Source organism: Borostomias antarcticus, assembly GCF_949987555.1.
Source record: "Borostomias antarcticus genome assembly, chromosome: 8".
In the NCBI taxonomy this organism is placed as follows: domain Eukaryota; kingdom Metazoa; phylum Chordata; class Actinopteri; order Stomiiformes; family Stomiidae; genus Borostomias; species Borostomias antarcticus.
Window position 1 is genome coordinate 25,210,685 of NC_140241.1, and position 23,473 is coordinate 25,234,157.

Consider the following 23,473-nt stretch of genomic DNA (forward strand, 5'->3'; position numbering starts at 1 on the left):
GCTCTCTAAAGATGGCGTAAAAGGAGACTACCGTCTACTAAATTTAATATCAAACTAGAAAAGACTCAAGTCAGATAGAAAAGACTTCAATGAGAACATCGTCATCGCAAAAGGCAACTACGAGACTCCGCGAGGGTCCATTGGTTCGATCATCTCTGGAAGACAAATGCCTTTGGGCTTTAGGATGAATCAATAGACTGGAGGCATTTTCCCTTCAACATCCGAAAAGTATAAAACTGAACTGGCACAAGGTTGGTGCTTTTTCATTGACTGTGCTTTCGCATACAAAAGAGCTGAGAGAAGAGCTTTAGGCGCCAGCCTCCAGCCACAGCTCCGGCCACAGTTAGATCAGGCACTGAGGTCAGTTAAGTAGCTTTTTTTTTTTGCTTTTGTATTAGAGCACTTGTTAAAATTGACAACACGACAACATACTGTAATCAAAGTTTGTGCCACAGGTGTGTGAGAGAACCAGTTTGTTTTTTTAAGACAGCTTATTACCTTCATTGCACGTAATCAAAAAGAAACCCGGAAGATGACAAGGCAGAAAATCAACGACAGACAGACGGCTTGAGTTCAGTCATAAAGTATTCAGCGGTCATAAAGTACTCAGCGATCGTACTGGCAGTGAGGAAGACAAGAAGAGAGGGAGCGCAGGAAAGAAAGAAAGAAAGAAAGAAAGAAAGAAAGAAAGAAAGAAAGAAAGAAAGAAAGAAAGAAAGAAAGAAAGAAAGAAAGAAAGAAAGAAAGAAAGAAAGAAAGAAAGAAAGAAGGAAAGAAGGAAAGAAGGAAAGAAAGAAAGAAAGAAAGAAAGAAAGTGTGGAAAGGTACGTTCATCCTACTTATTCTCTTGTCTCTGTATTCTACCCATAGTCTTTGTTACAACAAGAGCATTGATGAAATAAGAAAAGGAGAGAAAAAATCATCTAAAATGGCCGGAAAGATTGTTAGTGCAGTTCTTTTTTTTTTCTTTTTTAGATACAATATTGATTTATATATAATCTATACATTGTTACCTATACATACTACGTTTCTGACTTTATAAAAGTCAGAACTGATCAGAGAGCATTAGAGTCATCTCATCTCCATAAATTTCCTGACAGCTCAAATTTGTTTTGTCTTGTATTTCTATTCCTCTAAACAGTGTTGCATACCCAGTGCTGTGAACTGCAGTAAGAAGTTTTCTCTCTACCCAGGGACGGTTGCATCAGGACGTCACAGATGGTCCCCGAAAGTCGGGGGGTATCGCGAAACCCCTTCAGATTCACAGCCACCTTCATCCTTCTTCCATAAATAGGACAAAAAGAGTGAAGTTTTGAAAAACAAAATAAACTTTCTACAGAGCCGTTGTGCTTGTGCGGATCCAGGCTTGCGTGCTGACTCAGCAGTCTGCCATGTAGCGCCCTGCAAAGACAGACCGAAAGAGCTCGAGTTAGACCATACTGGAATGCTTTTTCATGTTTTATGAACATTACATAAAGACGGAACACAAAACAGTTCATAGAAAGTAGCGTAGCTTGTAAAAGAAGCAAAACCTCAAAAACGAAACTAAAAGCGCTCCCTTCTGGGACACAGTGAAGAGGCCTTCATCATCGTACCGGTGGCGAATCTCTTCTTGTTGAGAGAGAGCCTGTAGCCGGTGCCGAGCAGCTCCATGTCCACCCCTGAGAGGGTGCTACCCTCACTCATGAACTGGACCGCCAGGGTACTAGGAGTGGACGGGCCATCTGACAGCTCAAACTTCGCCCTGAGAGACCCCGAGCCTATAGTCGCACGTACACACACACACACACACACACACAAACACACACACACACAAACACACACACACACACACACACACACACACACACACAAACACACACACACACACACACAAACACACACACACACACACACACACATAAATGTAGTTACTACACAAGTATCTAGGCTGTGTCTCTTTCACACAAGATATAACCATTCACTAGTCTTAAGGCAAAATACGTTGATGTCAATCAATCATTTACCTTCATTGTCAGATTTCTCAGAGATATCGCTCAGCTTCCATAGAGATTTATTCTGCTCTGCATTCCTGTTGGAAATCATCGAATCATGACATGTTGGCGAACAGCATATCTGAGCAACAGCCCTATCATAGACAAACTAAGGGCAGTCTTCCAAACCTTCAAGAAGTAAGAAGCCCAGCGATGTACAACTCTATTTAACGAGTGTCAACTCGTCCTAGACCTCTGTCGTGCTCGTACAACGACTCGGCCACGGCTACGCGCTACACTGCGTCGCCGGTCAAGCCCGGGCGCACTCCCTCCCTCACCAGACGGCGTTGGGCAGAGACTGCATGCTGGTGACCCCTCCGTCCACGGGCAGCAGGACCTGGAGGTTGGTCAGCGGGCCGGGGCAGGCCATGGACTCCGGGTTGTAGCGGTAGTCCAGCCGCAGGCCGGTGGTGTCGGGCGTGCACTTCCAGTAGACGGCCAGGTTCAGCGGGGTGGACTGGATCCCGTTGGACACCACCTGGACGGACGGGAGCAGGGCGGGATGCGTTATTGACGACGGCGCGTCTCGCTCGGGGCAACGAAACGGACAGGGTCGGTTGGTTTGTGTGAGACTATCGGACGGACACGGAAATTTATTTTTTGTTGTTGTTGTTGTTGTTGTTTTCAGTTCAAATGTGAGAAAGAGATGTAAATTGCTGGTTAAATCCAGGTTAAAGACGGTGAGGAGTCCCGTACGGTGGGGGTACAGGGAGAGCGAGAGACAGGGCCTCCACGCTGACCTGGTACTTGAGGATGTCGACGTTGTAGTAGGAGGCGGCGGGGTTCTGCTCCGAGGACTTCCTGAGGTACGACGTTAGAGCCTGCATGTTGAACCAGAAGTCCTTGGTGTTGGTGTCGCTCTGCGACGGGTCGCTGGAGCAAAACGCACACACGCACGCAGGCACGCACACACGCACACACACATACACACACACACACACACACATACACACACACACACACACACACATACATACGTTTTAGAAAGAGAAAAGGAAAGGAGCCAAAATGTAACAAGAGGTCAGATGTCTGCACACGGTAAGGGGGACAAAAAGCAGTCTCTTCTACAATGACTGACACACACACACGCACACACACGCACACACACGCACGCACGCACACGCACGCACACACGCACACACACTGACAGGGGAACCACGATCAGAGACTCAATTATTCATAGCTCTACTTGGCTGTGTGTGTGTGTGTGTGTGTGTTGCTCCAATAGCTCGGAAAGAATGACCCTTTTATTGCCAGCCAGCTATTAAATCATGAATTCTGTTTGATTCAATTAGTCAAGCCATGTGGTCTGGGGGTAACCCCGGAGGAAGCCAAGGAAGACGAGGGGACGAGGGGTAAAGGGGATGAGGGAGAGACGAGAAAATAGAGCCTGTTCTCCTTTAGAGGAGAGGGATCTGGTCTTCAAAGACGACGCCGACCTCAGGTCTCCGTCTCAAACTCCACGGAAGGTTTGATACCGGCTACGGTCTGATACATCCCGCTCTCGGCTCCAATAAATACAACACTATGAAAAGGATGATGTTTGCCAGTTGCAATCGCTGGGAGTAATAAACAAGTAGTCTAGAACTGAAACGTGGACTATGAGGTTGTTAAAATGCGTGTGTGTGCGTGCGTGACTCTATAATGACGTGATTGTTATTCGAGCGCCGATGTGACACCCTGGGCTGTTTTTAGGGGAGAGATGCGGCCTGTTGAGAACCTGCCCGCGGACGGCTGATGGAACATACTTCACCGACAGCCTAATGATAGGTTTATGACCGATGATAATCGAATTTCCTCCCGCTGACGCACTCTAGGTTTCCCCCGATCCTCATCCCCCTCTCCTCCCCTCCTTCCCGTCCCCTCCACACCCCTCTCTTCAAACCTTCTCTCCGTTTACTAGGAGAAGGTCCAGATAGGACAGATGAGCTGGGTCTGGTTAAGTAATGCAACATTCTTACATTGAACCTGAACGGGTAACCTTCGACCCCCCCCCCTCCCCTACCTTTAGCTAAAGGTTTGTGACTAGCCACCTGCTGATTGGCCACTCACATGTATAGCGACTGCTGATTGGCCACTCACCTGTATAATAGCTGCTGATTGGGCAGGATCTGCTCCAGCTTACTGGTGTTCCTCAGTTTGAAGGTGAGCACGGCCGGGGAGGGGTTAGTGGTGAACACCTTGATGATGCCCATAGGGAAGGACAGCGTCATGTCGCCTGTGATCTTCACTATGCACCTGGGGGACACAGAGGTCACACTAGTGTCACACACACACAGTTCAGCTAGTGTCAATAGAAGACTCCGGACCCGTATTGATTGCTATACTCTTGATGAATATGAGCCCAGAGCTGATTTAACATGATTCCCGTCTAAGGTCATACTGAGCCGTCCAATCAGATCTCATCATTTTGTCTAAACGTCTCCGATTTAAACCCGTCGTTTACAGCTTTGGACGAGTTCCGAGTCTAGCCCAGTCCCGTTCTAACCCAGGCCCGGTCTAGCCCGGGTCCAGAGCCGGTTTGCGGTCCGTGCGTGAGCCCCCGATCCCACCCAGGCCTGTCCCTGTGTGTCCGCTGCATTGCTCATGAAATGTTCCATTCGCTAATCCCTGCAAAAATAAGCCTTTCTGCACAGCAGCAATTTAAGAGCAGTTAACCAATAAAAGGGTGTATGTTTTCTCTGCCCCGGACTATAATCTACCCTGTGTGGCTTATCCACTCTGAAAGAATGGTGTCGGTATGAAGGAAGCCTAGAACATTCCACACATGCAGAGAGAGGGGAGTCACACACACAGGCACACACACACACACACACACACGCACACACGCACACACGCGCACACACACACACACACACACACACACACACACACACACACACACAAATCTTAGACACACCCACGTGCCTGGCCCCACCACCTTGCCATGGCGTGTGTGAAACAGGAGTGTGATGTGGATGGGTGTGCACGGGGGTGTGCACGTGGGTAACGTGCGATGTGAAGCATAATATTTGTATGCATGATATATCGCAGTATAAGTAACAGTGAGTGCCCGAATGCAAACTAATACATATGTGCATGTGCATGTGTGTTTGCGTGAGGTTTTGAGAAATTGTGCATAAGAGTCTAGCTCTCTCTCTGCATCTGTGAATGTGTAAAGTACGTTTGTCTAGACGCATGTGTGTGTGCGTGTGTGCGTGCGTGTGTGTAAGCCCAGGCTGGGGGCAGGGGGTAGCTGTAGGAGGTCATGTGAGACTCACTTATTGGGATCAGCTCCTTTGAAGTAGGCATTAACCGACTCTGTGAAGGCCACAGCGATGGGCAAGGCATCCTGGGAAGCCAGGGTCACTGGGCTGGGACCGCGAGACGTCCCTGTGAGAGAGAGAGAGAAGAGAAAAGAGAGAGAGAGAGAGAAGATAAAAGAGAGAGAGGGAGAGGGAGGGAGGCGGGGAACATTAGTAAAAGTACAATATTTATTAAAAGTATTATAAACACCTCCTAAGACAATCTTATCACATGAAAAATACATCATGGTTAGAGTGTGTTATTTAAGGGGAACATGAAAATCGCGACCATTTCTGGAATTACATGCTAGAACAGTCATACTTCTAGAAATTAAGTACTGTTTTTAGGATATAAGATCAGAGGTTATCGTTAGGCATTTCAATAAATTAGGCTGCTAGGATTCTCTGAGTACGAATTGTTAATTCAACACGCTAAGTGGCAACTGACAATCTTTGATCTCCATTCCGCCATTCAACGTTAACCCAACAGACAACCATGCTGTTGACAAAGAGAGACGGCAGTGAGAGACGAGCTGAGAGACAGACAGAGAGACCAGGGCGAATGGCCGATCCCGCCGGCCGGTGTTAGTGTGTCACACAGAGCGGCGTGCCCTGTCCCGTCGGCCACGCCCCACCCTACCTGCGGGAGTCTCACACCTCTTCTCAAAGGTGGGCAGCTTGGCTATGAAGCCATCGTCCTCTTTAGGGGCCAATGGGGACACGTAGAGGCAAGAGCGGAGACAAGAGACCCACCGAGTGAACGTGAGGTGAGATGGCGGGGAAACAGGGGTGATGGTGAGCGGGGTGCATCTCAATACTCAAACTGGCATCCTCCTCTAGCCTCCTTCAGCTATCCACACTCGTGGTAATAACAGAGCCGATGAAGGACTTCAGATGACATATTAGATGGCGAAGGAGACATGTCAGCATGCCGCAGATGGGAGACAGGAAGTAGGATGGGGGGGACAGTCATCGCAGAGGGACAGACCGCACAGTGATGGGGAGGAGGAACAGAACAGCAAAGGGAGGAGAGGAAGACTCACTCTGGCTGAAGAGGAAGAGAGGAGAAGGAGAAAAGAGGAACTCTGGCTCTGGAGAGGAGAAGGAGTGAGCGAGGACACGCTGGGGTCCTAGGAGGCGAGGAGCAGGGAGAGGGAAGGAGGAGAGAAGACAGAAGTCCATTAAGGTGCAGAGAGAAAGGGAGGAGGAGGAGGAGAGGACAGGGACATTCTAAACCAAGGATAGACGATTAGGAAAGGCAAGGTGGGAAGGAGGGAGGCTAAGGAAAATAAGGGAGTTGGGGAAAAGATAGAGGAGAGAATAGAATAGAATAGAAGAGGAGAGGAGAGGAGAGGAGAGGAGAGGAGAGGAGAGGAGAGGAGAGGAGAGGAGAGGAGAGGAGAGGAGAGGAGAGGAGAGGAGGAGAGACCAAACGAGGCCGGTGGTTATTGAGGACGTGTCCTTACCCACGGTGGGCGTGTTGCTGGCGCTTAGAGAGGCGGTGGATGACAGGGAGGAGGAGCTCTCTGCCCGGGCCAGCGGCGCCACTGGAGGGGGGCTGGCGTTGGACGTCGTCTTGGGCGGGCTGAACGGCCGCACCTGATTTGTGGACGACGACGGCAGCGTCAACCAATGGCGTCGAATGGGATGGGAGGAGCATCCCGCCCTCAGCGCAAAACACTTATACAAACAGACTATTTAGAACCGGATAGTAGATAGATACTCACTATCTCATTGATGCCGGTGAGTTTGCCGGTGGGCAGTTTGGGTCTGGAGGAGGGGCGAGGGGGGGGCACTAGGGCTCCGGGAGCCAGGGGGGTGGTGGGTCGGTTCTGGACAGGCACTGAGACAGGGAGGCAGGGGGAGAAGTACCAGACAATAGCATCATTCTTCCTGCGAGATGCCGGGAGGAGTATGAATATGAATACTGGTCGAGCTACAGCGGAGAGACATGTGTTTAGCCGTTCTCCAGATTAGGCCACACCACACTGCTGGTTTGATTCGGAGGCCTGTCAAACTACTGTAGCATCTCAGACTATGCATAGAACCATCGAGTCACTCCAATGATAACAAAGCAGGCATTGCACTTCGGGCGTGCACAAAAAGAAAATCAAAGAACAAATGCATCCAAAATGAAAATTACAAAACAGAAACAAACAAACAGACAGTGTTAACATTTTGAGGCGAACAAGGCAAATAAACATGTGCCTCCAAAACCAAAAGTACACACTTCACATCCAATAAAAGCAACAGCACAGTGACATCATCAGCAAAGTATCAAAAAGGTTACAATTTCCAAGCGCCCCCAAAAAAGAAATAAGGTATAAGCTACAATTAGCATAAAAAAAGTGCATCTAGAAATAATTAAAAAGAAAAACACTGTAAAGGAAAACAAATCTCACTCAGGCAAACACTGCAGTACGTCTGCATCCACTCCCATGCAAACGGTTACCATTGGGTATCTGGCTGAACGGAGCTGCTGCCACTGTCCCCTCAGCCAGCGCAGAAAAGACATCCTGGACACAGGGGGCGCTGTTCTCCTCCCCGAACCCTACCTCCACCCCGCTGCCCAGAGACGGCCTGTTGTAGGGGTCGGCCGGGTGGTCGGAGAAGAAGCGGATTGGCCGGCCGGAGGGAGGGAGGACGGGGGGGATGGACCGGGGCCTGGGGGGCTCCTCCCCCCCCCTGCCCCCCGACGCCTGACAGCAAGGCGGCACAAAGTCGTCGCTGAACGCGATCCACTGTTTCTGGGACCAGGAGAGGGTGAAGGCGTCCGCGCTCTGAGGCTGTCTGGCCCGGGTCTGGGCCGGGCCTGACCCCGGGCCCTGGGAGGACTCCGGGGGCTCGGCTGGCCCGGTGATGGGGGCGCTGTGGGCCCGGGCCGGGGCGGGCCTCGTCCCCTGGAAGGGGTCATCTGGGGAGTCCCAGGGAGAGGCGGAAGTGATGGAGGAGGGGAGAGGGGAGGCTCCCGCTCTGGGCTGCTGCAGGCTCTCGGTCAGCGGGGGAGAGAGCTCCCGCAGTAGCAACGCCTCAGCTGGAGGGGGCGCCGGGGAGGCCGAAGCAGCACAAAGTGACAAACACATACCACAGAGTAAGACAGGAGATTTACAAAGCAGCCATGACACTGTGGCTGCGTTCAAACGCATACTTTTTACTACCAGTACGTGCTACAGCTGCCCCTAGAAAGTACGTACTTTGCACGCAAAAATCTGCCCACATCCGTCACAGTCTATAAAGCGACATTCGCCCACAGCTGTTGCGACTCCCACATGTGTCATAATTTCCGCTGCGTACAGGATTATGGGTCAGAATAGCCAGAAAAGCCTTGCATACTGCAATATATACGGCTCGTTATCTATTAACATCTATTAACATATTCCTCGATGCATAACCGTGAAAATGTATTTAACGACTGCTTATGCTGATTGATGGAACTGAAACGCCATTCTCCATTTGCCGCATGAAAAGAGGCAGCTTCAATAAGACTTATCTGGTGATTTCTGTCATAACACGGCATCCACCTATTGGTTGCATTTAAAGCCAGGTCAGCCAGGTGAGACGGGCGAGCTACTACACTTACAGTAGAGTTGCAATCCTATGCAATCTGTGAGCAACATTAGGCAACCTCGGAGCGAGGCCACACCAGGAACACCAGACATATTTGACATGTGAGGCTGAAGCATTCAGTCATAATTGTGCAGGGATTACTTCCGATTGAGAGGACCCTTGAATCAGAAGCGCACGCACGCAAACACGCGTGTGCGCACACGCACACACACCCTGCAGAAACGCAGGGTAGAGCTGAGCTTCTAATTTATCAAAGCCTCCCGGGGTTCTCAGTCGGACTGAGGAAGCTATTCTCCTCTACGACCGCGTTACACCTGGGAAACTGTTCCACGCCCCACAAACTCATTCAAAACAAACCAAAAAAAACGGCGAGCTGCTGAACGACATTTGTTCAACGCAAGGGATTTTGTACAGTGTTGAGTAGGACTTGAACTGTAGACAGAAGTGCTCTAGAGAAGGCAGGCAGGCAGGCAGGGCTTACGGTTTACCTGACTCCCCTGGCAGAAAGACGTCTAAGTCATTCGGCTGGAGAGAAGGAGATGGAGGGATGGAGAGGAAAAGAGAGGCAAGGTCTGACCAGGGTGGGTGAAAGGAAGAAAGTATGGTCAACACAACAACAACAACAACAACAACAACATTAAATGAGAATAAGTCAAATTAAAGTCCAACACAGAGGGACACAAACTCTGAAATGTAGTTTAATAATTAAACCAACTCTTTTCATTTCTGAGATGGCAGAGTTAGTAGCAGATTACCGCTGCGCAGTGTTGAGACCAGGCTAGTTGAATGTGTCATGTGTGTATTAAGCATTGCTAAGACCCCTCTCTATTGTACACACAGAGATTTAGCAGGTCAGACCCGGAACTTGACTCCCCGCGCAGTATCTTAACCAGGGCACTTTAGGCTGCTCTTTTGGCTCCTAAGCCTGGACCTTTGACAGTAATGAGACAGTGTTTGACAACATGCGTGCCAGTGGGCTTTACAGCCAGCCCTCTGACCCCAACAAGGTGCCAATTAACAGTGGATTACCATTAGCCCAGGCCATGGGTCACAGCTAACGTCAGCCTGTTTAATCACTGGTGTCGCACACACAGAGGCCTGAGAATCCAAACCATCCCCCTACCCTACCCTACCCTACCCTACCCAACCCTAAACCTAACCCTCAACCCTACCCTAACCCTGCCCTACCGTAACCCTAACCCTACACTACCCACTCCACCCTACCCTAAACCTAACCTAACCCTGCTCTACCGTAACTCTACCCTACCCCTCTCCACCCTACCCTACCCTAAACCAAACCTACCCTAACCCTGCCCTACCTTAACCCTACCCCTACCCTACACTACCCTCTCCACCCTACCCTAAACATAACCCTACCCTAACCCTGCCCTACCGTAACCCTACCCTACCCTAAACCTAACCCTAAAACCAAACCTACCCTAACCCTGCCCTACCGTAACTCTACCCCTACCCTAAACCACTCCACCCTACCCTTAACCTAACCCTCTCCTAAACCCGCCCAATCATAACCCTACCCCTACCCTAAATCTAACCCTACCTTATTGTAACCCTCCACTAACTCTGCCCTACTGTAACCTAAACCTAACCCTACCATAACCCTACCCAAACCCAGCTCTACCGTAGCCCTACCCTAGCCTATACCCTACTCTACTCTACCCTACCTACCGCTACCCTACTCTACCCTTACCTACCGCTACCCTACCATAACCCTACTCTAACCCTTCCCTACCGTAACCCTATTATACTGCTACCCTTCTCTACTTGACCCGACCCATAGGACCTGCCATTCTCAGGTCTGTCTGGACCGGAGCTGGAGGGACACGGTGTGAATGAGAAAGTGAGAGGGATGGAAAAAGCCGACAGACCCACCAGACTCATGCTGTACGTGTCAGAGAGGCGGCCAATACTCATACTTTATATGCATACTCAACACAACTGTGACTGGAATCCCACATCAAATCAAATCAAATAATACATCTTAAAATAAACAGACCAAATGAAAAAACCAAGAGGCATCAATAGAAGGTGACTCCTATCAAACTGTTGAGAACGTTAATTTGAGGTTGGAGAAAGGCTTGTTCTCTTTGGAACCTGTGCTGTGCAAACTGGGTTCAAAGGTTCAGGACCAAACTGCAGACTGTGATAATAAAAAATGGCTACCAGCCTAATTCCCTAAAGTGGAGTGTTCAGTTCACTACAGCAGCTCTGTCTGGGACCAACCTGAGGGAATAGACTTCCCAATGACTGGCGGGGGGTGGAGAGAGAGAGGGAGAGAGAGAGAGAGAGAGAGAGAGGGGGAGAGAAAGAGAAAGAGAGAGAGGGAGAGAGAGAGGGAGAGAGAGAGGGAGAGAGGGATAGAGAGGGAAAAATAGAGAGAGAGGGAGAGAGAGAGGGAGGGGAGACTGGAGGGGGGAAGAGAGAGAGAAGGACAGGAAGTCTAAAGAGGGGGAAGAGAGAGAGAGAGAGAGAGAGAGAGAGAGGGGACATGGAAACTGGAGATAGAGAAAGAAAGGGGGGGGGGGTATAGGGTTCATTTCTGATGTTTAGAGTGCGTGAGAGAGGAAGAGAGAGCGACGGAGTGACACAGCGACGTGTGGGTCGGTGTTACCTGCTGACGAGGACAGAGAGGAGGAGCCTGCTCCGGGGGAGGGGCCAAACGGGTCCAGAGACATCAAGTCACTGTTGTTTAGTCTGCTGCTGAGAGAGAGAGAGAGACAGACAGACAGACAGAGAGAGAGAGAGACAGACATACAGAGAGAGAGAGAGACAGACATACAGAGAGAGAGAGAGACAGAGAGCAAATGAATGGGATGAGTACTTTGACAACTGTATTTGTACGAGATACACCAAGGTGCTCATTTCCATCTGTTCTTGGACATTTTAATCTACTTACTCATTATAAGCCGGTGGCATCCTGGGTTTTCCCAGCTCATCACCTAGTTTGAAAAAGACGAAACACACATTTACCACCGCACGTGCGCACACACACACACACACACACACACACACACACACACACACACACACACACACGGGCGAATTCACAAAGGGATTGCGTGGCTTTTTGTGCCGCTATACCTGGGCAAATAACCGCAAAATAAACCTTGCTATTCACAAAGCACTCGAAAAATGATGGCTGCGTTGCCATCATAATCGCGTCTGTGTGCCTGAGCTATTTGCGGGTATTTCAATTAGGCAATATGCATAGATTGGGCGGAAAATGTGAAAATTTGCCCCTTTCTATGCAAATGAGCCTCATTGCAAAAACAGTCCGTTTCACAAAGATCAGCAGTAATTGCCACACGCAGTTATAGTGAAATGATCTGTGTCTTTGGAGAGTTGGCGGTAATTGAAGCACATTCATGAGCGGTGTCATAGCCAGCGTTTCCGCTGATCATGGCAGGAGAATATCACTTTTTGATTTAAACCAGACCGAAATCATCTGGAGATACAGTAGGCTACGTGATGAAATCATCTGGAGATACAGTAGGGTACGTGATGAAATCATCTGGAGATACAGTAGGCTACGTGATGAAATCATCTGGAGATACAGTAGGGTACGTGATGAAATCATCTGGAGATACAGTAGGGTACGTGATGAAATCATCTGGAGATACAGTAGGGTACGTGATGAAATCAAGGATGATATTGAGCCTGCCACCCTGCGCTGTCACTGGCATGGAGGTAATAAAGGCACAAGGCTAAATAATATCATATGTACACTATTCAAATAACAAGAACTAGGCCTACACCACTTAACGTCACCAACAGCAAACTACTACAATGTATAACTAACAGAATAATTATATACAGGTAAAGTACTTAAAATCACGAATGTAGCCTACTAGAATAAATCAATAGAAAATGGAACAAATATAATGATTATATAATAATAAGGTGAAACCAATATAGGCTGTTCATTGTGAAAGTACAGGATCTAGAGGAAGTAGCCTACAGAACGCCTATAAGTACAGAAAGGTTAAGGCCTACAGAAAATGAGAATTGGCTCTTACAACCACTGTGCCAGTGGAAATATTTTTAGACTGAGCAATATTTTTAGAGGGAAATGAAGTTGTATTCAATGTTTTTAGTTAAGATAATTAAACCCACACTGCTCCAGAATAAACTTTTCAGAATAAAAACAGAATAAACTTGGTCGTAGGCCTAATGGTGTAGGTCTATTTCTGTTTTCGCATCTATACTTTCCATCAGAAAAATAATTTGCTCAATCTAGATGCACATCTAAAAGTTACTGGGACATGGTTGATGGAAAAACAATTACATCGATTGAATGCCTAATTTAATATGCTCGCTAGTGGTGGATTAGTGAGAGCTGATTCGCTTGAAAATCTTATGGAAAAGATGTCTACCCTCATCTGCCAACTGCGCTGCCAAGTCTTGAGCAAATTGCACTCAGCTGGAAGACTGTATGGGCATGTTTGTCCTTAAGATGGAGCACACACCGGGTGCAGGTGACACACTGTTCATGCTGCTGATAGCGGCCGCAATCCATTCTTTGTGAATTCGCCCCATAGACTGACCACTTCCCCCATGAAGTGACTTTACACAACCCAAAGCAAGAGAAACACACACGTAAACACACTCCAGGGAGAGAGAGAGAGAGAGAGAGAGAGAGAGAGAGAGAGAGAGAGAGAGAGAGAAAGATAGAGAGAGAAAGAGAGAGAGAGAGAGAGAGAGAAAGATAGAGAGAGAAAGAGAGAGAGAGAGAGAGAGAGAGAGAGGCCAATAGATCAGGGTACAGTGCTCGCTGTGTGTTTTAGACTGCAGTGTGTTTAGGTGCAGAGTCCAGCAGAGACGTTTGCCACCACCAAGAAACTCCTCAGAACAGGTTAATGAACAGGTCCCAATACTGTTAAAAAAAATGCAGCATTTTATGACTCAAACCACTGGTTTGTTTCCCAGAGTTCCACACAAGACCCAAGCCGGTTGTCTGCCCTCCTCGCTCCTCACAGGAGACCCTGTGTGTGCGGTGTGTTAGCTGTGCTGCCATCCCAACTGCTAGCATCGGAGCTTCCCGTTAGCTAGCTGTGGTTAGCTGTTGTTAGTACGCTGTAGCACACTGTACGCTGGGAGCTGTGACGGGGTCTGTTGCCTAGGCTGTGGGGGGGGGGGGGGGGGGGAGGGGAGGAGCCCGAAAAGACCATTAGTCTCCCAACAGAGAGCGCCACCCTGTGCGTCTGCACGCTGCTTCATCTGTGACACGGCGTGTTAGATGACGCCACCTGTTGGAGGGACAATGACTGATGGGGCAGGACCAACAGTACTAGGTGTTATGTATGTGTGTGTGTGTGTGTGTGTGTGTGTGTGTACTGTATGTGTGGGTAGTGTGTGTGTGTGTGTGTGTGTGTGTGTGTGTGTGTGTGTGTGTGTGTGTGTGTGTTGAAGGTAGGGCAGGGCAGGGCAGGGTCAGACTGACTGACCGGTGTCTGTACTTACCCGGCCCCTGGGCCTTAGAGGCTGAGCCTACTCTGGGTGGGGGAGTTAGAGCTGACACCCCTGAGCCAACGCACAACACACAGCTACTGTATCAATCTCCTCATTATCACAACTAAAAGTTCTTATTTTACTATTTGATTTAAATTAAGAGATAATACTGGATGTGACAAATTGCCACTTCCATTGTGAATACAAAGTTTGAGGCCTTGTGTAGCTTGGTGTATTCCTGGTTTATTTGTAGAGTTAAGCATGCTTTAAAACATTTATTAAGCCCTTTAGCGAAATGAAATATTACAATATACACAGGACACAGACAAAACGCAGAAAGGGGGGGACATGCAAGATAAAAACAAACAATTAAGCAATTCATCTTGCGTGTAGCTTTACACACATGGAAAAGCTGTGTTTACTCTCGCTGGGGACATGTTGGTTTTGGCAAGACTTTTATAAAGTGACCCTCTTCAAAAACCAGTCGGGCCAAGAAAAATGCTGTTGAGTCTAAATGGTAGCCCTCTTTAACAGTCATCAAACTTCAGACAGATACAGTATATACACACTCACACACACACACACACACACACACACACACACACACACACACACACGGTGGAGGAGACGAGTAAAATACTCACTGGACTGATTCCTTCGCATCTGACCCTGAAAACACAAACAGACATTATTAACTAGCATGAAGACACACGGGACACGATGTGAACTCTTGCCCCTCAAGAACTCCACTAATTCCCAAATGAGACACAAGAAAAAAAGTACTTTAGAAGTGCAAACAATGTGTGTGACATCAGTTCGTTTAGAATAAACAGCTACTCAGTCTCAATAAGGACAGCGTAAGGGTACTGTATATGACTTGGGCCTGTAGCCAGGTAAGGTCTGTCCAGCTACACTGGTGGTTGTCTAAATTCACCCAGGCCTCCTTTAGATGACCGCTCAAATACGTGAGTGATATAACTTACTAATCATTGCCTAAAACAGCAATAACAAGCGATAAAGAATTTAACATTGTGCACCAGTAGTCACAATGCAGGGGGCAACTAAACAGCGGCTAGAGAAAAATGGAGATTTGGAGATTTAAAAGAAAGAAAAAAAAAAAAACGATATTATTAACGATTCCCTAAGTCCCTGAGGTGGAGGCCATTTTCCACTTCAGAGTTAAAGAGACAGTAAATCTTAGGATAAGTCTCTCTTTCTCTCTCTCTCTCATACACACACACACACACGCACGCACATACCAGACATTAAACCTAGGGTGAAAAATTCAGCAGTGCTGGACCCTGCGTCTCTCCCCATACGACGACGATGAATCAGGGCCATGGGAGAGCAGGACGAGCTCCCTACCACAGCCCACTAGGGACAAAACTCACACATGATATGCACTCCTGAGTGGGACTGACCTTATGGAAACGGAGAGCATCCGTCTCAATAAAGCATTTATTCACACAAAGGGAGAGGGAGGGAGAGGGAGAGAGAGAAAGAGAGAGAGAGAGAGGAGGAGTAATAGGACAGAAAAAGAGTGGGAGAAGGAGCCGAGCGGTCGCGAGGAACGTAGCTAAAGCGTTAACCCTGCGCTGAGCTGCGAGGCCAGGGTTTAGTCCCAGAGGCACTACGCAGCAAATGGGTTCAATTACAGCCCTCCCTGGCCCACACACACCCGACTACCAGCGCCGTTTCAATACAGCGCCATCACACGGGGGAAGGAGCCGGAGCGGGACGCCACAGACGGAGAGAGAACCAGAAGGAAAGAAAGAAAGAAGCAGGAACGACAGAGAAGGGAGGGGGAGGGGGGGGGCTCTTTCAATAATTCACACCAGACGACGCAACGTTCGTCATCACCTACGTTTTGTAGCTGAAAACATTTAGCACAGAACTTTTCTGTCAGCATAAAAGTGTGTGTGTGTGGGGGGGGTGTACTTTTAAAGGATTTGAATGGTGAGGAGGGAAGGTGAAGACAAACATTATGGGTGGAATCGTTCTGGTATTCAAGTGATAATATAAGTCAAGAAGACAAACACTGGTGGGTGCTTTTTTGTACTTTGAGATGAGAAAATATTTTAGGGGTTAAGTTGTGCTGTCCACCAAAAACTCATTTGTAATACACCAAGTCAGAGGTTCAGGCCCTGAAAAAGCCAAACATTGTTTTTCCTCTAGATACTTGCTAATACGCTTCAAAAAAATCAAATAAATTCTCTGTAAACCCAGGATTCCTAGCCAATGTTGATTCATTTGGCTTTAAACAAACAGTTAGTTGAATCATGCTTATTCATAACATATCTGGGGAAAAAGAAACAGCCGTCAGATGTAATGAACGACTAAGCCCATAAAGTGTATGTAAATAATCATACACAATCTCCATGGCCAAATGACCCTAATAAAACACAAGTGGAAGAACTAAATAGAGAGAAGCAGAGAGAGGAAGGTGGAGAATTAGAGAGATGTAGAGACAGGAGAGGGTGGTGAGTGGACTATTACAGAGATGTAGAGGGACAGACAAGAGAGGGAGTGGGTGAGTGGTTTGAGTGGTGTAGGAGGGAGAGAGAGGGAGAAGGGGAGAAAGAGAGAGAGAGAGAGGGAGAGAGAGAGGGAGAGAGAGAGAGGGAGAGAGAGACAGGGAGAGAGAGGGAGAAGGGGAGAGAGAGAGGGAGAGAGAGAGGAAGAGAGAGAGAGAGAGGGAGAGACAGAGAGAGAGAGAGGGAGAGAGAGAGGGAAAGAGAGAGAGGGAGAGAGAGAGGGAAAGAGAGAGAGAGGGAGAGAGAGAGGGAGAGAGAGAGAGGGAAAGAGAGAGAGAGGGAGAGAGAGGGAAAGAGAGAGAGGGAGAGAGAGAGGGAAAGAGAGCGAGGGAGAGAGAGCGAGGGAGAGAGAGAGGGAAAGAGAGAGAGAGAGAGGAAGAGAGAGAGGGAGAGAGAGAGGGAGAGAGAGGGAAAAAGAGAGAGGGAAAGAGAGAGGGAGAGGGAGAGGGAGAGAGAGAGAGAGAGAGAGAGAGAGGGAGAGAGAGTGGGTTGAATGAGAAAGCCGGAGGTTCCATGACAGTTGTTTAGCGTGCAGTAAGGACAGAGGACATGACATCCCTCGCCACACTGAGAGTGCCCTCTCTCTCTCTGCTACTACAACAACAACAACAACAACATCAACAACAAAACACACACACTAGTGCTTTAAGCTTTAATGCCGGTGGTTATTTCCGAGCGTGGCAGCAGAGAGAAGCTCACAGACTGAGCAATGGAGGGACGCAGACATGGAGGGATAGAGGGAGGAGAAGTTAAAAAAAGGATGTCGAATTCTGGGAGGAGGTCGAAGGTCAAACTGGGATCTGCGTGCAGCTGAGCTCTCACACCCTGCATGCCACGCCTAACTGCATGGAGAGAGAGAGAGAGAGAGAGAGGAGAGAGTGTGTGTGTGTGTGTGTGTGTGTGTCCTGTACTGTACCACTGCTTCAGAGAAAGGGTACTTTGCAGGACTGGGCTCTCACCCGAGCCATTTAATGGGGCAGCCCAATCAGATCACACAGATCAGAGGCAGTGCTCTGCTGATAAAAGCTTTCCACTAGCTGCCTGGAACTAACTACAGCCATCTTACTGTGTGTGTCTAACAGTGTGCAGGAGTCAGAGTCTGCTCGACCACACTGAGGGTCTGCTTTACGCTTTAAATTAGCCCTGAGATGATGATGCAAGCATCAAGCTCCCCCGAGTCGGGTTGTTTTGCCAAGCTGTATTTTGTGGAATATACATAGTATTTACATGTTTGCCATTTATATTCATCAAGAAGTGTGTATTTACTTCGAGGAAACACTCAGTTTACACTAAAAGTCTATTGTTTGGCGCTAGAGACATTAGTGAGACAGCAACATTTACAGTCACAGAGACAGTGGGGAGGAACTCTGATTTTATCGTACACAACCTGGAAAGGTAGGGTGGAAACTGGGCTTTGGCAAAGCATTCTGTGTGAGATTTTCTGGATAGATCCTGAAAAAAAATGGTTGTGGGCTTCTCACCAAAATCCAAGTGTAAAGAGGCACATACTGCACATTCCCTGCTGAAAATATATACCTAGGAGGAACACCTGTCGAGTGTATATAAGGTATGGATCTAGAAAGTCAAGTGTGAGGTGTGTTTAGGGTGCTGTTTGAGTGCTGCTCTAGGAAGGTTTTCCAGACCTGATGGGGTATAAACTAGCTACTGTTGCCCCCTAGTGTTCCTGAACAAGGACAAACTGGAACTGCATAATCTGACTTAGCTATAGAGTAGGAGAGCCACAGGTTTATGGCCAATATGTGTGTGTGTGTGTGTGTGTCAGCCCAGGCTGGGGGTAGCTGTAGAGGGGGGGGGCTGTGTGTGTTTGTGTGGGGTGGCTATGTGTGTTTGTGTGTGTGTGTGTGTGTATGTGTGTGTGTGCGATGTGCGATGTGTGATGTGTGTGTGCGTGTGTGTGTATGCCTGGGTGTGTGCAATGTGTGTGTGTGTGATGTGTGTGTGTGCGCGCGTGTGTGGCTGTAACATACCGTGGTGGAGGTAGAGAGTGTGATGTTTCCGATGGAGGCCTTCAGCTCATCGATAGTTGCTTGGCTCTGGACTGTTCCGTTGTTGGGCTGGACCGGCTTGATCTCCACGTGGAACTTCCTGGGCTCGTCTTCGTCCTCGGAGTCGCTGGACGAGTAGAACGAGTTCTCTTTGGCATGTACGCACACACAGGGGTTAAGGAGCAGAGAACCAACAGCAGGCTAGAGGACAATATGGCCGCCATGTCGTCCACACTTGACGTTTCTAAGTGTTGTTAACTCTCACAGTGCAACACACAATTCCCTCTCAAAGGCAAATAAAGATCTATCCAAAAAACAATTCAATTCACTAAAACAAACCCTAACGGGTTCCAGCAGGGGAGAAAACAAAGGTCCCACACTGGCAGGTGTATTTGGCCGAGTCAGAAGGTGAGGTATTAACAGATGCTTGGTGAAGTGAAAGTTGAACTGCGTGACTCTAAGACAGGAAAGGATATCATTTTCATTGACTTCTGGTCTGATACAGAAACCATCTGCATCAACCTGGGGAACGTTCTAGAACAGGTAAAGAGAGAGAAATTGTGTCACATCATGAAAAGAGACATGGCATATGAAAAGTTACGTGTGTGTGTGTCTGTATGCTGGTGTGCATTATTGTGTGTGTGTGTGTGTGTTGGTGTGTGTTGGTGTGTGTGTGTGTGTGCGCACGTGTGTGTGTATGTGTGTGTGTTGGTGTGTGTGCGTATGTGCTTGTTTGTGTGTGTGCGTGCGTGCGTGCGTAGGTGTGTGTGTGTGCATGTGTGTTGGTGTGTGTGCGTGTGTGTGTTGCTGTGTGTGTGTGTTGCTGTGCGTGTGTGTTGCTGTGCGTGTGTGTGTGCGTGTGTTGGTGTGTGTGTGCGCGTGTTACTGTGCGTGTGTGTGTGTGCGTATGTGTGTTGTTGTGCATGTGCATGTGTGTGTGTTGTTGTGCGTGTGCTGTTTACTCACAGCGTTCTGGAAGTCTATGTTCCCATAGTACCCGGGAGGAGCTCCGTTGGCGGTGTTCTACATCCCAGAGGGGTTGGAAGAAAGGGCATTATCATAAACAACTAATATTGCATTATTAAAACAACCTGTCTAGTCTAACAACTTCAACCATGTCTGATTCATTTCCTCAATAGTCAATGGAGTTATCAATACCACGTATCGAGGTACTGTATCACGCAATTCATCACATATCCTAACACATCGCATCTGACAGAAATCTATCTGAAAGAATATGTACTCACAGTAGCTTCGACTTCTGTAGATTCTCTGCGGACAACAGAACATGTTTTACACTTGAATATCTGACATGAAGGCTAATTAAACACAGTGAAATACAAAGATGAATCCGTTTCTACCCACGTAACGACAGTCTGATCGCAAAGGCGAAAGAAGCAAAGCAGACCGACAAAACGGACACATCGATCTTTGACCATTGAGAGGAAAAGTGAACCCAGTTACTGTCGTATCGGCGCGTTGGAGAGGAGAGCGCGTTCACTCACGTGGAGTCCGTGTCCTTGTCTTTCCTGCGGCCGGGGATAGCGAACGCTTTCCTCTTCCTGGGCTTAGCTCCTAGAAGCACCCCCGGGAAAACAGTGTTACCTTACGAATACAGCACACACATTAGAAATCCATCACAGAGAGGGGATCCTGAACTGCTTTCAGCCTCTTAAGTACAGTGAGGTTGTTTACTGCAGGGAGAGTGCTTCACAAGTGGGGAATCTTCCTGTTATTAAAGCCACACTTCAGCTCCTGACAATTTTATCAAAATTGTTCATGTGCATCAAGCCAGTTTGTAGTTCCGTAATTGGAGTGTTTGAGTGTGTGTGTGTGTGTGTGTGTGTGTGTGTGTGTGTGTGTGTGTGTTACCTTCAGTAGCAATGGCTGTGTTGCACTCCTCAAACTCAATGGGACCTGGAGAGACAGAACACACTTTCTTACTGAGGTTCAGCTGGTATTGAACTCACAGTATGAGTGAACCTCTGCCGAGAAACACACACACACACACACACACACACAAACGCACACAAACGCACACATTATGCTCAAGTCATATTATGTTGAATGAATGAGAAAAACAAACACACACAGGCACAGGCAGGCGCACAAGTGTGTAGACAAACACACACACACACACACACACACACACACACACACACACACACACACACACACACACACAAATACACATACAAAGGCTGTCTGAGTTAATAAACCCTGGCAGATCCCAGAGGGCTGAGAGGACAATAGCTGAGTCAAGTGTGTGTCTGGTGACTATCGCCAAGATGTGACCCTATCCACGCATAAACACTGCAACTCAGAGACAACACAATCTTTTCTTCCTGAGTCACACATCCTGTCTTCCTCTTCCCACACAGAGTATTAATCTTACTATTCTGAAGCTTCTTGCTTTATAACTGAGAGCAGTGGGCTACGCTGCGGCCAGGCCTGACCGAGGTCCAGGGGAGAGACGAGTGTCTCTGTGGTTGTCCTCACACAGTAGAGACGTGTTTGTAACCCTGGTCTCTGGTCTCTGGCACGCACACTGGCCCATGAGGCATCACAGACACAGACCACATCACACAACCACGACAGGCGCACGGCAAGCAAGCACGCACGCCCGCACGTATGCACACACAAGGGCACGCACGCTCTCTCTCTCTCACACGCACACACACACACACAAACACAATGATGAACTGATAATGACAATGTGGTTAGTGTTTAGAGTAAATAGTTGGTCTAATCTACTCAAGACAAATGAGCTTGATATGGATCCAAATCACACTCTGATTAATATATATATATATAGGGTTAGTTAATATATATATATATAACTAAGCATTAACTGCAAAAAAAAAGTTTTTTCTTATATTAGTTATATATTTAAATCTAGAAACTAATATAAGAAAAAAACAAAGTTATCCCTTAATTTAACACTCATCAATTATTACATTTTTACGGATTTCCATATTGTAGGAGATTTAATAGCATACACACATTCATAAATACACACAAATATAAATCCACAGACACACACAGACACACACACACAAGCATGCAATCACTTTAAAAGCTGTGGGAACATCCGGGGGCGGCCCAGGCGATGAGTGCGCACGTCAGTCAACAGCCTCCGGGGTCAGGGGGGGGGGGGGGGGGGGTCGGCGGCTGCCCCGCCCATCGTGACCCCGGCGCTGTCACGCAGGTCACCTCGCTAACGCCCTCTCTCTCGCGGTCTGAACCGCACAGCAAAAACCTACCGCCAGAGAGACCAGGACTCCGCGAGCGCCAGGGGTGGCGGAATCGTCGGCCGGCGTTCGCGATGACGCGTTCTTACTGCTCGGCTGACCGGTCGGTCCGGACGATTCCGTGACAGCGCTGAAAGCGCCGCCGCCTCCTCTACTGAAAACAGAGCCGTTCAAAGTGCTCCTTTTCAACATTTTCTTTTGTATTTATCGCCTTAAAAGCTCATGCGGGACCGGGAGGACACAGCCTGTACCCTCACGGCCAGACCGCAGGGAGAGAGAGAGAGAGACAGAGAGAGAGAGAGAGAGAGAGGGAGAGGGAGAGAGAGAGGGAGAGAGAGAGGGAGAGAGAGAGAGAGAGAGAGAGAGACAGAGAGGGAGAGAGAGGGAGGGATGAGAGAGACAGAGAGAGAGAGCGAGAGAGAGAGAGAGAGAGAGAGAGAGAGAGAGGCGGGGGGTGGGCCTCAGGCGATATTTCCATGGCACTACAGTGCCTTGACCTGAAAAAACAAAGCTAATGATATTTACTCAAATGTCCACAGTGCCGGCAGCCTGCCGCTCGGTGCGTTTTCCCCCAGAGAACATCGACGGCGGGCGGGCAGGACTGGCGGGCTGTCGGGCGCGGGGGGAGCGGCGAGTCACGAGAGGGCCGCGTCACGCCAAGCGAGCTGGACAAAGTGTGCCCATGACATCTACTCTACTGTGCAATATCAAGCCCTCTCACCACCGGAAAACGCACGCACACACACACACACACAGTGACCTGACTGCTGTTTGTGTGTGTTTGTGTGTGTGTGCGTGCTCCGCTCCAATCAAAACACAAAAACACCACGTTCATCCAAAAACAAGTGAAGCTCACACAGTATCCCCATGTCTCCCTCCAGACCCAAAGCGTTGACAAAACGCAGGTACATTGACTTAGCGCAGAAGGAACACTTGAAATAACCATAATCCCCAATTGAAGCTTGACCTCAGCTTTCTTCATTGCCTCACTTGCTAGCGCTGCCAAACGCTAATCAGAACCACCGGTTAGCGGAGGATGACAGCTCCGCTCCGGTCCTACTTACTCCAGCCTGGTGTCTGACTGAGTTTGCACTGAGAGGGTCTCGCTGACAGCATCCTGCTATTGCATCTGACAATGTTTACCCACACGCAAGGAGAACGGAGCCGGACCAGACGACACACGCCGGTCTTACCTACGTCTGGACGAGCATTAGGAACTGTTTAGGGCTCTGCTAAACAGAGATGACTGTGTTTATGCTAGGAGGAAGATGTTTCTCTCTCCCTCTTTCTCTCTTTCCCTCTCTCTCCCTCTCTCTCTCCCTCTCTCCCTCT

The 23,473-nt window shown here is 48.5% G+C and overlaps 1 protein-coding gene across 3 annotated transcripts in view; it reads right to left on the reverse strand.

Annotated features, from left to right (window-relative positions):
* Window positions 1–839: 839 nt before the first annotated feature.
* The window catches only part of fcho2 (FCH and mu domain containing endocytic adaptor 2), a 43,876-nt gene continuing 21,242 nt past the window's right edge, over window positions 840–23,473 (reverse strand). The window contains exons 9-26 of one of the 3 annotated variants that reach the window (XM_084442095.1): window positions 20,763–20,807; window positions 20,396–20,465; window positions 20,138–20,162; window positions 19,857–19,913; window positions 19,365–19,424; window positions 18,873–19,046; window positions 14,995–15,019; window positions 11,799–11,841; window positions 11,514–11,599; window positions 7,045–7,160; window positions 6,784–6,916; window positions 5,294–5,405; window positions 4,116–4,271; window positions 2,774–2,906; window positions 2,312–2,511; window positions 2,007–2,071; window positions 1,596–1,760; window positions 840–1,401 (exon numbers count right to left, since the gene is read on the reverse strand). In XM_084442095.1, the coding sequence (XP_084298221.1) occupies window positions 1,379–1,401; window positions 1,596–1,760; window positions 2,007–2,071; window positions 2,312–2,511; window positions 2,774–2,906; window positions 4,116–4,271; window positions 5,294–5,405; window positions 6,784–6,916; window positions 7,045–7,160; window positions 11,514–11,599; window positions 11,799–11,841; window positions 14,995–15,019; window positions 18,873–19,046; window positions 19,365–19,424; window positions 19,857–19,913; window positions 20,138–20,162; window positions 20,396–20,465; window positions 20,763–20,807 (1,688 nt within the window). In that variant the 3' untranslated portion in view covers window positions 840–1,378. Of the gene's footprint in view, window positions 1,402–1,595; window positions 1,761–2,006; window positions 2,072–2,311; window positions 2,512–2,773; window positions 2,907–4,115; window positions 4,272–5,293; window positions 5,406–6,783; window positions 6,917–7,044; window positions 7,161–11,513; window positions 11,603–11,798; window positions 11,842–14,994; window positions 15,020–18,872; window positions 19,047–19,364; window positions 19,425–19,856; window positions 19,914–20,137; window positions 20,163–20,395; window positions 20,466–20,762; window positions 20,808–23,473 lie in introns of all 3 variants that reach the window. The other 2 variants (XM_084442094.1, XM_084442096.1) reach the window with 2 other exon arrangements.